The sequence below is a fragment of the Tauraco erythrolophus genome, chromosome 3 (genome assembly GCF_009769465.1).
Source record: "Tauraco erythrolophus isolate bTauEry1 chromosome 3, bTauEry1.pri, whole genome shotgun sequence".
Lineage (NCBI taxonomy): Eukaryota > Metazoa > Chordata > Aves > Musophagiformes > Musophagidae > Tauraco > Tauraco erythrolophus.
The window spans coordinates 81,180,323-81,194,005 of NC_141467.1; the positions used below are offsets into that span (position 1 = coordinate 81,180,323).

Here is a 13,683-nt window from a genome sequence, read left to right on the forward strand (position 1 = left end):
ATGCCAGTTCCTTGAAAGTTGTCTGGTGGCCGGGTCAATCAACTGCCAAAGATCTGAAAGTGGTATTTATAAATGTCATAAGTTATCACAGCAGTTGAAATATCCTAATGAATACATTTTCAAGTTTTTTAAATCAATAGTGATGTTTAAAGAAATTAAAAATAAGGATTTTTGAGAGTGGTAGATCAGGAATTAACTAGAATCTTTAACTGTATTAGGGGTCTTTCATGTTTATCTTTTATAATCTTGCCCATAAGAGATGTATGGTGAGCTCTAGTTCCACTGAAGGCAATGTGAGGTTTACTCAACGTATTTCAGCAGAAAAGAATCTCATCAATTAGGTGACAAACAATAGCATACATGGATGGGAAGGTTAGATGTAGAGAAAGTATCTGCCAAGTGTGACACTGGCTTTTCCTTCCTTCCTTCTTACTAATAGATCATTTTTGAAATAAATCCTGTAGGCAATGTTACATTTAATGTTTAGATGCTTTGAATTAGTTATATAAATAGTTTCGTAAAACCAATCTGGAAATGAATACAGGTAAAGTTTTGGGGTTTTTTTAAATAAATAAATAAGGCAAACAGGTAGAACAACAAACCAAAAATTCATCAGGTTGATAGTTCCAGTATGATGTTAGAATGGTCACATAGTGTGTATGGAGCTAAGAAGAGGTGATTGATGACATTGGGAGGAATTTGATCGTTGTAAATTTTCCATATCTTTACTACAGTGTTTGTTCAGCACACTATGGTTTCTGTACATCGATAAAATTTGATTGGTGTTTTCCTTTTAAGGTAGATAATGTATGCAGCGTAATAGAGTTAACATTCAGTATTTTATTTGGAGATTCCTTCTTTCTAAGCCGTGAAATATAAACGATGTAAATTTACTGTGGTTGTCACTGAAAAAAGCAAAGTTCATGTGTAGCAATTAGAAACACGTCATTAGAGTTGACTTCGCATTTGATTTTTTTCAGTCTATTACAATTAATATTTTGTATTTCTTGGCTGACAGAACTTGGAAAAAGTACAGGTTGCTAACTACTTTTAGATTTCTAATCTGAAACTTTTCCAAACTATTTTCAAGTTATTTTAACTGAACTGAATTCTTCAGTATGCAATATCTTCAAAGTAAATTATTGAAGTTTTCGGTTCTTTCTTAGGATGAGACACACAGATTCTCCTGATATATACTCCTGACCATATAAATTTGTTGCTGTGCCACCTGTGGAAGAAACAATAGAATTCTTATTAAAATAATATGATTAAAATATGTTTGGATGTAGCTTTATTTTAATTTCAAGTTTCTTTTGAATAATCACCATTAGCACTTAAATGTGCTGTTTTTTAGTGATGTGATTTCTCAGCAGGACGTTGTTGACTGTAGGCCACACCAGGCAGCAGACACACTCTTCATATATTGTTTAAATACACTGGTTTGAATTATTACTTTGTTAGACTCCAAGGGCCCGTCTCAGTGTACATTTGCATTTGCATTCTTCTATTCTGGTTCTCAAGACTGGCTCCCGTGCTTCTGGGATATTAGATTAATTTGGACTCTTCTTACCCATGACTCTGTGCCCAAATCTGGCAAAATAAATCCTTATACTAAATAATCTTCTGAATTTTGATATAGGAAGGAGAACTTTTTTTCCTTCTCTTCCTCCAGATGAATGTTCTTTGCACAAAGATGAAGAGTGTTTCAACCCAGGCTGAGGTTTGTGGATGCTCACCAGCCTACTGTGTTTGGATCTGAGACTGCATTCAGCCACTTTTATGTTACTTTGAATTGGGGCAGCCAGTTTCTCTTAATGGATTGAAAATTCACGTATTGAGCACAGACTGTCATTCAAGTGAGGACAAAAATGCCCAACTTCCTCAGTAGAAAATGTGATAAATGGAACAATGAAGACTTTCTTTAGAGGATAAAAAAAATACAGAAATAATTGTTACATTCTTGTACTGCTAAAGAGCAAAAAACTCTATGTTTCAAGTAAAATGATAATTACCCATGTATCTTTCATAGTCTCATTTTCCTCACTTCTGTTGAGCATTCTTTGGATTTTGTTTCAGTGTCTCTTGCAGTGCCTAAATTATTTCTCCAGGACCCAGTTATCATATGTGGGATTGTATTGGGTTTACATGGCAAGGTTTTGGTAGCAGGGAGGACTGCAGTGGTGGCTTCTGTGAGAAGATGCCATGCCAGAAGCTTTTCCAATGTCCGACAGTTCCAGATGGCTCCAAGATAGATATGCCACTGGTCAAGGCTGAGCCAATCAGTGATGTTGATAGCACCTCTGTGGTAACATATTTAAGAAGGGAAAAAAACTGCTGCACAACAGCAGCTGAGACAGTGGAGTGAGAATATGTGAGTGAAACAACTATACAGATACCCGTGTCAATGAAAAAGGAGGGAGAGAAGGTGTTCCAGATGCCAGAGCAGAAGTTTCCCTGCAGCTGGTGATGCAGGTTGTCCCCTTGCAGTCCATGGAGGTCCATGGTGGAGCAGGTATCCATTCTGCAGCTCATGGAGGACCCCACCACACCAGAGCAGGTGCACTGCTGGGGCGGTTTGTGAAGAATGGCAGCCCGGGGGAAGGACACACGTTGGAGAAGTTCTTGAAGGACTGTCTCCCGTGGGTGGTACCCCACGCCAGTGCAGGGGAAGAGTGTGAGGAGGAAGAGGCAGCAGAGACAACGTATAACAAACTGACTACAACCCCTGCTCCCCATCCCCCTGTGCCGCTCAGTGGGAATGAAATAGAGAATTTGGGAGTGAAGTTCAGGCTAGGAAGAAGGGAGGAGGGGAAGGTGGTTTTAGATGTGTTCTTATTTCTCGTTATCCTACTCTGATGTTAATTGTCAATAAATTAAATTTTCCTATGTCGAATCTGTTTTGCCCATGATGGTAGATGCCGAGTGATCTCCCTATCCTTATCTCGACCCACAAGCCTTTTGTCATAGTTTCTCTCTCCTGTCCAGTTGAGGAGTGGGGTGACAGAGTGGCTTGGTTGGCACCTGGTGGCCAAACCCACCACAGGGCTTCTGCTTCAGTTTCCGTAGTCTGTATTCTCAGTTCCTTTCAACTCCAGCTAGTAGAGCTCTTGAAGGTTTTCTTTCACTAAAAAGAATTCCCTTAGGCCTTTTACAGACCTACGCAAATGATTCTCTCTCTAGTCCTGCTTTGGAAACTTCTCCTTTTCTTTCCCATCTATTGATAATCTAAAGAAAACGAATTGTACTGAAATTGCAGCCATTTTGTTGTTCAGCTGGACCCTGCCAATTCCTTCACTGATTATTCTCGATAATAATTCATGCTAGGCTGCCAGACACTTCTGGGTAGGCTTTCTCCTAAATATAAGAAATTAAGTGCTCAGTGTGTGTCTATAGTAATTTTTTTTTGCAAAATCCATCACCATTCTGTTCCTAGAAAGTTAAGCGGAGGCAGTGGAAAGAGCCGCACTGTGGTCAAGGTCTCACTTACGTGAGCAGTGCATTGGGATAGGCTTTAGACAGTGGCACCACTCTGTTGAGAAGCAAGCTGTAAATTTTTGGAAGGTAATTCTCCTCTTTAGTATTAAAATCTGGAAACACATATAAGTGTAATATGTAAGGAACTGCCTCTGCCATCCATATGCTGAAATAAGTGGAGAGTGGTTTCAGGATACTCCTCAGTTTGAGGAAAATCCTATAAAGCAAAAATAATGTTCTTTAAAGACTATGTTGTACACTTTTGTTCACCATTTGAGGTTAAAATTCCCAATGGATACAATTTTTTTAAGAAGTTGTAAAAAATTTATTCCTTTTGTTTAGATTTCAAGATACAGAATGGAATTGATGGTTGAATTCTATTTGGGAGAGTTTAGGATCAATTAATTTTTTGTTGATTGCACTTGCTGAATTCTTAGGGGGTTTAGGATGGCCTTTACTGAGTTTTGAGAAAACAATAGCCTAGTTTTTATTATGCAATGATTTAACTGTTTTCCCTTCTTCTTACTCATTAGGTGATGCTTTTCCGTGGACGATTAGTCTGCATCATTTCAGTATATATACTCTCCTTGGACAACAGATGACACTTAATTTAGTGGAACCAATGGGCTGTACTTCCACGTTAGCTGTTACTTCGCAGAAACTGCTTGCTTCGGGGCCAGAAGCCAGACACTCATTTGTTGTCTGCCTCCATGTCGACCTTGAGTCTCTTGAAATAAAATGCTCCAACCCCCAGGTTGGTATGTTTAATTGATTTATGAAAGGAAATTAAAAATAACTCAATTTAAGTACAGTTGTTCTGCATTTTTTTGAAGAGGGTCTCTTCTATCTTAATTTTTTTTTAACTGGGCCATCAAGATCAAGGTGCTTAGATTAACATTTACTTTGAAGCTCTCTCAAGTTCTGTAATTTAAACTCTTCTCAAAATGTAATAGCTACAGTATAAAAGCATCTTTTGGCTGATGGAGTGAAATGAATTGCAGATGTACCATTAAATGCTATAGTGCTGTTCTACTGTCACTATCGATTCATATATTGAAGTGGTTTAATGTAATTTTTTACCATATTTTCATAGAACTAACATTTCTTTGAACACAAAATGTTTTTTAGGCAAACAACGGTATCCTTGTTGAAGGAAAAAAAAAACAACAGATGAATATGTGTAAACAAAAGTTACCACTTAATTTATGTTTATTAAAAGGCAAGATGTTACTAGATTTTCAGAAAGTGCACCCTGTATTTTACTGACCTGGATCAAGTTTGCTGTTCCAAATAGAGTACGTTTTCTATGCAAAACTGAGTAATCTTTATTGCAACTTGAATAACGCTTTGCTGGCAGTTGCAACATTTCCAGTGGTGCTGGAGAGAACACTCGTTCTTGGGAATTGCAAATGTGTTGAGGTCTGAGTAGGACTCTGCATTCATCCACTGTCTGCTCCAAAGTTTTAGCTGTATGTAAAATTTTTTCAAAGGACATCATGGACAAAATGGACTGTTTATCGCTTCACATAATAGAAAGAACGGGAAAGAACACAAAGTTGATCTGACAGGCAGCACATCATGTTTGTAAAGGTTTATGGACCTATGGCTTAAGTCTGGGAATACTAAAGCCAAGGTGACTGGTGTAATTTTAATGTTATCCCTTGTGTGTGCTCATTACAATATGTTTCTCAGTTGCATGCAATTTTTCCCTTGCCTCATTCCATGTTCTATGAATGAAACAAGTGTTTTAAACTATGTATTTGTTTTATCCTCGATGTGTGGTCTCTTGCCCCATTCAGTGCCTTCTATCCAAGTTATTTCTGACTCCTTTTCTATATGCTGTTGTCTTCTGTGCTAGATGGGCTCACACTCACTGGGAAGAGGGTTAATAGAGTGAGACATGGCGAATTAAAATTTGAAATTAAGCAGCCTCGACAATGTCTACTCAGACTTGTAAAGCTGTGTGACAGGTCTGTTTGCACATAAAGGCTTGTCACTTTATTATAAATGTATAAATAGGAAAAGACAAAATTTTGATGTTGCTGACAATGTTACATTTTATATTTGAAGACTTCTGAAAGCTCTACTTTCCGACTTTGCGGTATTTCCATAATGTTTAATGAATTCATATGCAATAATTTCATAGCCTATGGAAACGTGCCTTATTCTGTATTAATTTTCATAGAACTGTACAAAATTCATCTTGATATTGCTACTATTCGGCTAATTGGAAATATAAACAAACAAAATAGTTTGATACATTTGATTCTACACTCTCAGTGAAATTCCCACAAATTGTCTGACCAACTGATTTTTTTAAAATCTCCAAATGTATTATTCATGCTTAAGATATGTAATACATTAATAGTATTAATTTTTAAGCAGAATGACATTGTTATAAGTGGAAGCCTTATCCAAATTTGGGTTGCAAATTAAAAAGAAAAATGGAGTAAGTAAAACATGTTATCAAGCTAACCTACCAAAATCAAATCATTTGGTTTGCAAACTGTGAGAAAATATTTGCACTAAAGAATTTAAATGGTAAACTCTATGTAAATCATATTATGAGTGTACTGACATGTTAAAATGAAGTTGTACAGTGGAATATCAGACCAAATATTGTTGTCTTAAAGGATGTCCTTGTACACTGTGATGTTATTCATTTTGTGAAATATTACAATGGCCAATAGAATGTGGACAAACTATTTGAGTTTAGTAAAAGTTCTTCAGCTATACTTTCTCCCTTACATCTGCCTTACTTGTCCTTTCTGCTTTACTTATGCAGAAGGGGAAGAAAACCATCAATCTTTAGCCAGATGTTGAAGAACAGAAGATGGAAAATACAATTACATAAACAGCATTTGATAGTTATAAATTCACAGTAGAGTAACTATGAAATTTGATTCTTTAGAATGATGGGCTGTATTTTGTCTATAGATGACAGCCTTAAAGTAGATGATACTTAGTAAATTTGTTAAATGGTGGCAAAGGTGAAGTATTCTACTATATGGCTATTATGATTTAATTTGAAACCATGTTCTGATGGTTGTATCCCTTTTAAAGTCAATAGATACTTCCAGTGTGCAAAAGTGCCAGGATATTGCCTTTTGTTGTAGTTTCCAATTTTGTAGTAGTATGTTATTTTTTAACTATAAAATGCTGTAACATATTGAACTTTACATATTTTGCCAAGTAGTCAGTGGGGTCTTACTGAGTTATGTGTGGTTTTGCTGGAGAGGGAGTGGAAGCAGTGAGAGAGGGAAACTTTTCTTAACAAATACTGGCAGAGTTATTCCTATTTTTGTCATACCATTTGTCTTCTCTTGAATAGAGTGTACTAAAAATATCTATTATATATTAACTGTTATGCTCAAAAATACTTGTAAAGGAGAGAAGCCTTACGTTTACATTAGCTCTTCTAATATAGTCAGAAATGGATTTTCAAAATATTAAGACTACTTACTTGAAAAAGCGCAGCCAACAAGAGAAGTAGGAATCCTTCCATTTAAATAAGTAATAACCAATGGAATAAAATTAAGTGTATTAAAAATAATCAAAGACATAACTTCAACTCTTTATCTGAAGTGGGGTTTTTTTTTACATATAGACATGTGCCACCTTTTTTGTTTTAATGACGCTTTGTTGTGAGGCTTTTTGATATTTTCTACTTTTTAACGTATCTCCATGAAAATAATTTCCTTTAACCTAAGTGTGCCTTTTTTCTTGGTGAACTTGTTTTGTCTCTGGTTTCAGATCAGGGCAGAGTATTAGGGTCATACTATTTGTCTGTCTGATTGCTGACAATGTTCGGAGAGATGGCTACCGCTGCCTGAAATAGCCACTGTTTCAGAGTGACTGCAAAGATTCTAGCCTGAGTAATTTTAAAAAATCTCCCTGATAACATAAGTAATTATTAGCTTTAATAATTGTGACTGTTGCAACTCCAAGAAGTTTTAAGCTTTTCATTGTTGGATTAGCTGATGACAGACCTCTTTACCTTCTGCATGAGCATGTATGTAAACACAGAAGTTGCATCATTCCTTCTTTTGCGCCTTTATGAACAGTAGCATAATTAAATTTCTGGAAACCCTGCTTCATTAAGACAAGCGTAGGTTAAATTATCCTTTAGTTTCTTGACCAAAAAATATTTTGAGAGAGGGGAGATTGCAAGCATGTATGATTTGGATATGTGACTGTATCCTATTAAATAACCAGAAAAGTGCCAACACCAGTTAATGTTGTATTACTCAATCAATGAGATGGACACTACTGGTTGATCTTCCTGCGTTACATCGAAAAGACTCAGGAAAACTTAGAAATTTTTAGTTAGTAATTTAGAGGCTGCCAGTGCATATCAGAGTGCTACAGACACCAAATATTTCAAAGCGTAACTAAAAGAACTTTTTGCCACAGACAGAGTTATTGTTTGTTTGTAGATTGCTCTGTATATGAAGACGAAAAAAGTACTGAGAAGTTTATCTCCTTTAAGGAAAAATTCTGTCAAAAGGGGATATGACCTGCTCAGTGTAAGCCTTGAAACTTCAAAAGAAAATCCGTGATGAATTAAGAAGTTTTTTATAAAATTCCCGCACTTCACCTCTTAAGAAAGGACTGTAGCATATACTTTGAAACTTCATCACACACTCTCACGCACAAAATCAAGTACTGTTTTATATCAAATGTAGATTGACAACAGTGTGTTTCTGCGTCTGTTCTACCCACATAAGAAGCCAGCTTCATAGAGTAGATGTGTCCTGAGGCTTAAAGTTCTTATAAATATGAGAATTTCCATTTTTTATAATGGCAAGTTGGGTATGGTATCCAGCTGTGGATCTGCTTATATATTGTTTGCAGTTTTCTCCGAGTTTGTTTTATATAGTATATTGCAGTATGTTGTCATACAAATTCCGTGATTAATGCTTATTTACAAAAACTTTTGTAAATATCTTAGGACCGAGTCAAACAATTTGCAAGTTAAACAGTGTGTTTCTTCAATATTGGAATGACATATCTCAGGAGACTATTGAGTTTGATAGTGGATATTCTTCCTAAAACGTAGAACGGCTTCTTATGCTGCATGGGATCATTATATTAATACCATTTAAATGAATAATTTTTGCATTGTTAATAATTTCATAGATTTTATATGCTTGCCTTTTTCTAGACGCAGTATCTATACATATGGAATATACCATAAATTACCTTTGTTAAATTGTTAAAATTCATGCTAGTAAAAGTTGTACAAGACCATGCTTTGGTTATGTTTTTATGAGCTACATACTACATGTTTAGACAAAGCACAGATTGTTTTTATCAAAATCGCTATACTGTAAATGATGTTAATTATTTTAATTGCAATGTAGTTGCTTATCAGAACATTATAAATGGTGAGAGGTTCAGTTCTGCTATATTCCAAGCCTCAGTGGAGGACTTTGTTGATTTTCTTTCACCTCATTAAGGAAAGCTTCATCTTAAAAAAGGTTTCTTACTTTTTCTTTTAGGTCCAGCTTCTGTATGAACTGGCTGAGATCACAAGTAAAGTTTGCAATAAAATTCAGAGGAAAGGAATTCTGTATCAATCTTCTGTCTATACTGAAACGATGACAGGACCTGCTCCCCCAAGCTCTCCAGTTAAAAGTAGCGTTGGTACCGCTCCACCAGATACCAGCACATACAGCCCATCTGCTGACATTGGGACCACTACAGAGGTAGGCTTTCTTGAAAAAAAAAAAAAAAGTCATGTGAGTTCTGACTTACACGGTGTGGTGCACAGTCAAGTAAGAATGAGGAGGATCAAAAAGAGCAGTAGCTCCCCGACGGATAGTAGCTTTGCCCTGATAAACTAATGCATTGCTCCTATAAAATCATAGAATGGTTTGGGTTGGAAGAGACCTCGAAGATCATCTAGTTCCAACCCCCCTGCCATGGGCAGAGAAATCCTCCACTACACCAGGTTGCCCAAAGCCTCATCCAACCTGGCCTTGATCACTTCCCAGGGATAGGGCATCCACAACTTCTCTGGGCAACCTGTTCCACTGCCTCACCATCCTCTGAGTGAAAAATTTCTTCCTTATATCCAATCTAAATCTCCCCTTTCAGTTTAAATCCATTGCCCCTTGTCCTATCGCTACATGCCCTTGTAAAAAGTCTCCCTCCAGCTTTCCTGTAGGCCGCCTTTAAGTACTGGAAGGCTGCTATAAGATCACCCCGGAGCCTTCTCTTCTCCAGGCTGAACAGCCCTAACTCTCTCAGCCTGTCTTCATAGCAGAGGTGTTCCAGCCCTCGATCATCTTCGTGGCCCTCCTCTGGACTCGCTCCAGCAGCTCCATGTTGTTCTTGTGTTGGGGATCCCAGAGCTGAACACAGTATTCCAGGTGGGGTCTCACGAGAGCAGAGTAGAGGGGCAGAATCACCTCCCTCGACCTGCTGGCCACACTTCGTTTAATGTAGCCGAGGATACGGTTGGCTTTCTGGGCTGCCAGCGCACATTGCCGGCTCATGTTGAGCTTCTCATCCACCAGCACTCCCAAGTCCTTTTCCTCAGGGCTGCTCTCAATCCATTCTCCGCCCAGCCTGTACTTGTGCTTGGGATTGCCCCGACCCACATGCAAGACCTTGCACTTGGCCTTGTTGAACTTTCTGAGGTTCACACAGGCCCACCTCTCCAGCCTGTCAAGGTCCCTCTGGATGGCATCCCTTCCCTCTAGCGTGTCCACAACACCACACAACTTGGTGTCATCTGCAAACTTGCTGAGGGTGCACTCGATCCCACTGTCCATGTCACCAACAAAGATGTTAAATAGCACTGGTCCCAGTACTGACCCCTGAGGAACACCACTCGTCACTGGCCTCCACTTGGTCATTGAACCATTGACCACAACTCTTTGAGTATGACCATCCATCCAATTCCTTATCCACCGAGTGGTCCATCCATCAAAACCATGTCTTTCCAGTTTAGAGACAAGAATGTTGCGTGGGACAGTATCAAATGCTTTGGACAAGTCCAGGTAGATGATGTCAGTTGTTCTTCCCCTATCCATCAATGCTGTAACCTCATCATAGATTGCCACCAAATTAGTCAGGCAGGATTTGCTCTTAGTGAAGCCGTGTTGGCTGTCACCAATCACCTCCTCATTTTCTATGTGCCTTAGCATAGTCGCCACGAGGATCTGCTCCATGATCTTGCCTGGCACAGAGGTGAGACTGACTGACCTGTAGTTCCCTGGGTCTTCTTTTTTTCCCTTTTTAAAGATGGGGGCTATGTTTCCCCTTTTCCAGTCAGTGGGAACTTCACCAGATTGCCACGTCTTCTGAAATATGACGGATAGCGGCTTAGCAACTTCATCTACCAGTTTCCTCAGGACCCGCGGATGCACCTCATCAGGTCCCATGGACTTGTCCACCTTCAGGTTCTTTAGATGGTCTTGAACCTGATCTTCTCCTACAGTGGGCGGTTCTTCTTTCTCTCAGTCCCTGCCTTTGGCTTCTGTGACTTGGGCTGTGCAGCTGGATTGCTTATTATTTGTCTGGATTGTTTCTCTTTGAAGTGAATGAATATTAACTCTTGTCAGAAAATTATGGTTAGTGTTTTCAGGTCAAGAAACACAAGGCATTTTTCAAGTCCAGAATTATTAGAATTGTAACTGATGTTATGGAAGTACCTGTGATACCTCTGCTGCTTCTGGGTCGTTCCAAGCAGGTTCAGCAGTCATCCTGTCATGTTGAAGCCAGTCACTATGATGCCTGAGTCAGTGGAGAGCTGCTTTATGTAGACCATATTGGCAACTAGGGGAGGTACAGAGGCAGTGAAGGCTCCCAAGGCTGGCGTTGCAGGTCATGCAGCTGTACTCTCACTCCAGGTCCATCCAGCCATTATTAGCCTCCATCTATGAACTACTTCTGGAGCTCAGTTCCTTCCCGTCTCCCAGTTGTCCCATGTCTCAGGAGTGCTTTTGTAAGTCAGTCACATAAGGATTTGAGTATGCAGCTTCAAATATAAGAAGATTGGACACTTGGTTTTATATATTTCTGTTTCCTTAATTTACATCACTGTGTAACTGCCTGGAGCAATCTGGTGCCTGATCTGAATCTCTGTGTGTACCTAAGACTGTAAAATGTTCTTCTGAGGCATGAGAAGGAGTTCTGCTTCTCTGCCATGCTGAGGAAGGAAGGATAATTCTTTTATCAGCATAAATACAGTGTTAAACTTCGTCCATGAGTATCATTATCCATGAGTCATCAGGTAGCTGATATAGTAGCATGGGTGGTCACAGAAGGCTGTGCAACTGAGTAGTCCTGGTATTTGTGATTTTCTTAGTGCCCCTGTCAGGCTTACTAGTTAGAATAATGAGTTGGCCTTGCTTGTGCTCCAGGAGAGAGCCAAATCTGTGTAAGATGAATTGAAAGTACACCAATGGTATATCATATGTATGCAATGCTTCATTCTTAACATAAAGATATTAGAATTCAGGGAGACTGTTCTTGTAGAACAGTTCTGGAACACAGACAAACACACAGCAGTTTGAATGCTGAGTGCAATTACATATTCAACAACATTTGGCCAGGATGGCATTAACCCCGTGCATGGTTTATATTAACTTCTGGATTTGGAGAAAATGAAATGGTGGTTGCTAGTGTTTACTTTTTATATGCATAACACACATGCACATGCAGAGGTGACTGTCATGAAAAGATGTTTGAGCTAGAGTTTCAGTTCTTAAGTTGTTCCACTAAAATGTTTCTAGATTATTGGAATAGCCCTGGTTTTGGTGTATTTCTATATGTGTGTGCAATCTCAATTGTGAAAAATTTTGCCATGGATACAGAATTGAAGGTAAGAAAACAATACGGTCACAAAAATAGTACTTTTTTTACCTACTCTCATCAAATCCCTTTCTCATTAAAATTGGAAACCACCAGCTTTATAAATAATGATTTGGTTTTGACCATCTATATCAACAGAAGTATTTGGAGTACTGTACATGCTGTACTTGGAGTATTATTTGAAACTTATTTAGTAGTTGTTTTAATCCATATGTTACCAAGATTATTTTGGTAATATGAGCCCAAGTTCGGGATCATATCCTACCCCTTTGCAAATGCTCTCAGCTCAAGGTGAGAGCCACAGTTCTGTCTGTGGCTCAGGTAGGAAGACAGTCAAGAAGAAAGAGCCAACACAAGGGATGTATAAGCGCACAGATAGAAAAGCATACTCAGACAAGTGTCATTTTTTTGATGGAGATAGTGAGGTAGGAGAACGTATACATGGCCAGATATTTGAGATTGGAAGAAGTTCTCTGTCAGAAATCAAAAATGAGAATTAGAAGGCTAATTCTTACGTTGTCAGCAAGAGATTCACAGAGTTGTTCAAGTAGGAGGTAATATTTCTGGTTCAGCAACTGAGGAAAATCTTATTCCATTTCTGATTAACTAGTTGGGAATATTTGGTGTATTGAGGTGACTCAAATCAAAACAGTATGTATGGTGTACAAGGGTTTTACTTAACAGTAAAAAAAGAGAAAGGCGAACGTTTTGAATTACTGTGGTTGAAAAAAAGACTTGGAGAGAAACTTTGTCATGGAAAGTCAACCCAGAGCTCAGATTCCTATAAGACTAGTAGCTACAAAAATGCTGTATTTGAGTTTGTGGGTACTATCATTTTTATGAATTTAGGAGTCAATGTTTGTACTTGAAGAGCACCTCTGATATTGGTCTTGTGATTTTTTGAAAAAAGTTAGTGGTACTCTACGGTGAAAAAGAACAGGTAGCCAGTGGAGGATTAATCTGAATGATTTGGTTGTTATGGGATGTAACATCAAAGATTGTCTTGATCTGATGCTTTCTTGTATTTAAAGACTGAGGACCTCAGTCTTTAAACACAACAAACCAAACCAAACCTCTTTAAACAAACCTCAAAAAAACAATTATCCCTTCACTCTTAGGACTAATTTTATGTGAAGCAACCAGTTGGAGCGAGGTGAGTCACCTAGTGGGATCACCAAGTTAATGCATTCTAGATGATATAAACAACATTTTGCAAACAGATTTTTATTTAGCTGTAGGGAAAATGATCTTAAGCACTCTACAACCATTTTAAATTAATGTAGTCATCACTTTGCCTGATTTTTTTTTTTTAATCTTTTGGTGGCCATCAGTAAATCTCAAAGTATTTTGAAACTATACAATGAACTTTTGCAGATCATCATGTGT

The 13,683-nt window shown here is 38.2% G+C and overlaps 1 protein-coding gene across 6 annotated transcripts in view; it reads left to right on the plus strand.

Annotated features, from left to right (window-relative positions):
• The window catches only part of VPS13B (vacuolar protein sorting 13 homolog B), a 500,947-nt gene that overhangs the window by 257,851 nt on the left and 229,413 nt on the right, over positions 1–13,683 (plus strand). For all 6 annotated transcript variants that reach the window (XM_086608763.1, XM_086608762.1, XM_086608766.1 and 3 more), the window contains exons 24-25: positions 4,008–4,228; positions 8,976–9,182. In XM_086608763.1, coding sequence (XP_086464889.1) covers positions 4,008–4,228; positions 8,976–9,182 — 428 coding nt within the window. The remainder of the gene's footprint in view (positions 1–4,007; positions 4,229–8,975; positions 9,183–13,683) is intronic.